Here is a 2,301-nt window from a genome sequence, read left to right as displayed (position 1 = left end):
AATGCTGCCAATTGTCTGCACAATACACAGACAGCTCTCCAGAGAAATGACTTCACAAGATAGACATGAAAACATCTCACACTTCTCACGGTTTCATTTGAGGTAGTTCATTATGTGGGATCCCTGTGATTTGGCCCTCTCGGTGAGTTCACGTGCCGCCACCCGACGAGGAGCCCTTTCATCACAGGGCAGCAGCACTAATTGCCGAGCCAGAGTCAGAAAAGGCGCTGAAGTGGAAAGGTGATTAAATTCAGCATTTAGAGTGCAGGGCAGCGAGCAGCACGCTTTCTCTTTCCTGAGCCCACACCACTGACGCAGTAAAGCCCACCCTTAACACCCCCCTCCTACTGCAAGTGTAAGAGTGCATGCGCACACATATATGTATGTGTGCGTGAGTGGCTGTGAAAGGCTCAGACACTGCTGGAAGCGCACACTGCTCCCGTGCTCCATGCCAGCACTGCTCAGCTGCACTCCTATTTGTTCGCCCGCCCGCTCACACACACGCTCCACACACACTCCATCAGGCTGGGTGTGAGGAACGGCATGGAATGGAATCTCAGAAGGATGGAGAGCGAACTGAGACAGATCAACCCAGACTTGCTGCAGCCCAGCAAGAGCTTTAAGAAACCTTCCTCAGGCACCATCACCATCAACGTGGGGGGCTACATGTACGCGGCACAACGGCAGACCCTGTCCAAGCACCCTGGCTCTTTGTTGGAGGAGATTGTGACTGGGAAGAAGCCTGTGGTGCATGTGGACTCCATGGGCAACACCTTCATTGACCGCGATGGCCCCATCTTCCGGCACGTCTTAAATTTCTTGCGTTTGGGTCAGCTGGTACTGCCCGATGACTTCAAGGAAGCAGGGCTGCTCCGGCGCGAGGCCGACTTCTACCGGCTGAGCGAGCTGGCCCAAGCCTTGCAGGACTGGGAGCAACAGAAGGCCACGCAACGAGAGCCCGCCTTCCTTGAGGTGACGGACAGCCATGAGCGCTCCCAGGGTCTGAGGATCTACTGCAGCGACACCAGCATCATCGAGAAGGTGAAGAATCGCCTGGTGCAGATCTCCAAGAGTCGGCTAGATGGATTTCCGGAGGAGTTCGAGGTGTCGTCCAACATCATTCAGTTCCGGCATTTCATCAAATCGGAGCAAGGCTCTCGGCTTGTGTTGAAGCAGGACAGCACGTTTTTGTGCACACTAGAGTGCCTGAAGCTGGAGACGGTGATGCTTGCCCTGAAAGGAGGCTTTCGTCTACTTACCAGTCTAGACAGCAGTCGTGGCTCAGTGGTTCAGTGCGAGGCTCTGCATTTTGTCAAGTGACCCAACCAGAACTGTCACCACTCACCACATGACCTACTGGAAACCATCTGCAAACACCAGCGTCTTCAACCGACAACCTGTTCTGAAATCCTCCACTCTGCTTCTACATGACATGCTCCAACTAACAGCACTGAAAAACAAGAGACGATGTGTATTGTGGGGTTTGTTTTGTGTTTTGTTTTTTTCTGTTTGCAAGTTGTTTTTACCAGAAGATGAGCATTTTATAATGTTGATGATGCTTGCAGAGTACTGTACAATCAAAAGGCTGAATGCAAGTGCAATGATCATTTCATTTGTAAGCAAATGTTGTGATTTCTGGCAATTTGATGAAGTGTTGTGAACAATAGGTTGTAATTTTGAGTCTGTGAGCATCATAAAAAAAAGCCACAATATAACTTATTCAAATTATTATTTAAATGTTTATGTTTATAAATAAGACTATGATTCATAATCTAGGTGACAATCTAGACTGCAACACTTTGGTTTTGTCTGTGTAACTGTGTTAATTCTTATGGCTGTGCAATGTTACTTGACAAATTACAGTATGCTGTATGAATATAGCTGCATTTATTTTTTCTTATATGCTGTGAAGTCAGCTTGTATGAGACCACTGTCCTTAATTAAAAGTTTTCAATATTATGCAGTAAAACATGACCTACAAAGCTCTTTTTAATAGTTGTCCAATTTCCTCCAGCATTGATCCAAATTCTAAAGGGTATGAGTGCAATTTTAGAGCACATGACATACATAAATATCAATCACAGATATTTCAGTATGACTGCACTGCTTCTGAAAAAAAACATCTGAAACAAATCAAAGATGTCTTCATTTACTCACCCTCATGTCTTTTTAGGAGATTTTATGTAGAATGGCTGACTCATTTACCATTCACTTTCATTCCATAGAAACATATGCAATAAAAGTGTGACACTAGTGGCTGAGACTAGCATGCTACCAAATATCTCCTTAGTGTTCCACAGA

The 2,301-nt window shown here is 46.2% G+C and overlaps 1 protein-coding gene across 1 annotated transcript; it reads left to right on the top strand.

The window, feature by feature from the left end:
- The first annotated feature begins 427 nt into the window (after window positions 1-427).
- On the top strand, window positions 428-1,958 carry LOC127659252 (BTB/POZ domain-containing protein KCTD4-like). Its single transcript, XM_052148990.1, has one exon. It carries the CDS (start codon window positions 544-546, stop codon window positions 1,318-1,320), a length of 777 nt encoding a protein of 258 aa, XP_052004950.1. The 5' UTR covers window positions 428-543; the 3' UTR covers window positions 1,321-1,958.
- The last annotated feature ends 343 nt before the right edge of the window (window positions 1,959-2,301 follow it).

This window comes from Xyrauchen texanus, chromosome 18, assembly GCF_025860055.1.
Source record: "Xyrauchen texanus isolate HMW12.3.18 chromosome 18, RBS_HiC_50CHRs, whole genome shotgun sequence".
NCBI classification, from domain to species: Eukaryota; Metazoa; Chordata; class Actinopteri; order Cypriniformes; family Catostomidae; genus Xyrauchen; species Xyrauchen texanus.
Note: the sequence above shows the minus strand (reverse complement) of the source record. Positions and strands in the feature narration are given on the sequence as shown.

Bases quoted from the DNA above. Each gene is read 5' to 3' on its own strand.
- LOC127659252 (XM_052148990.1), top strand. From the start codon at position 544: ATGGAATGGAATCTCAGAAGGATGGAGAGCGAACTGAGACAGATCAAC.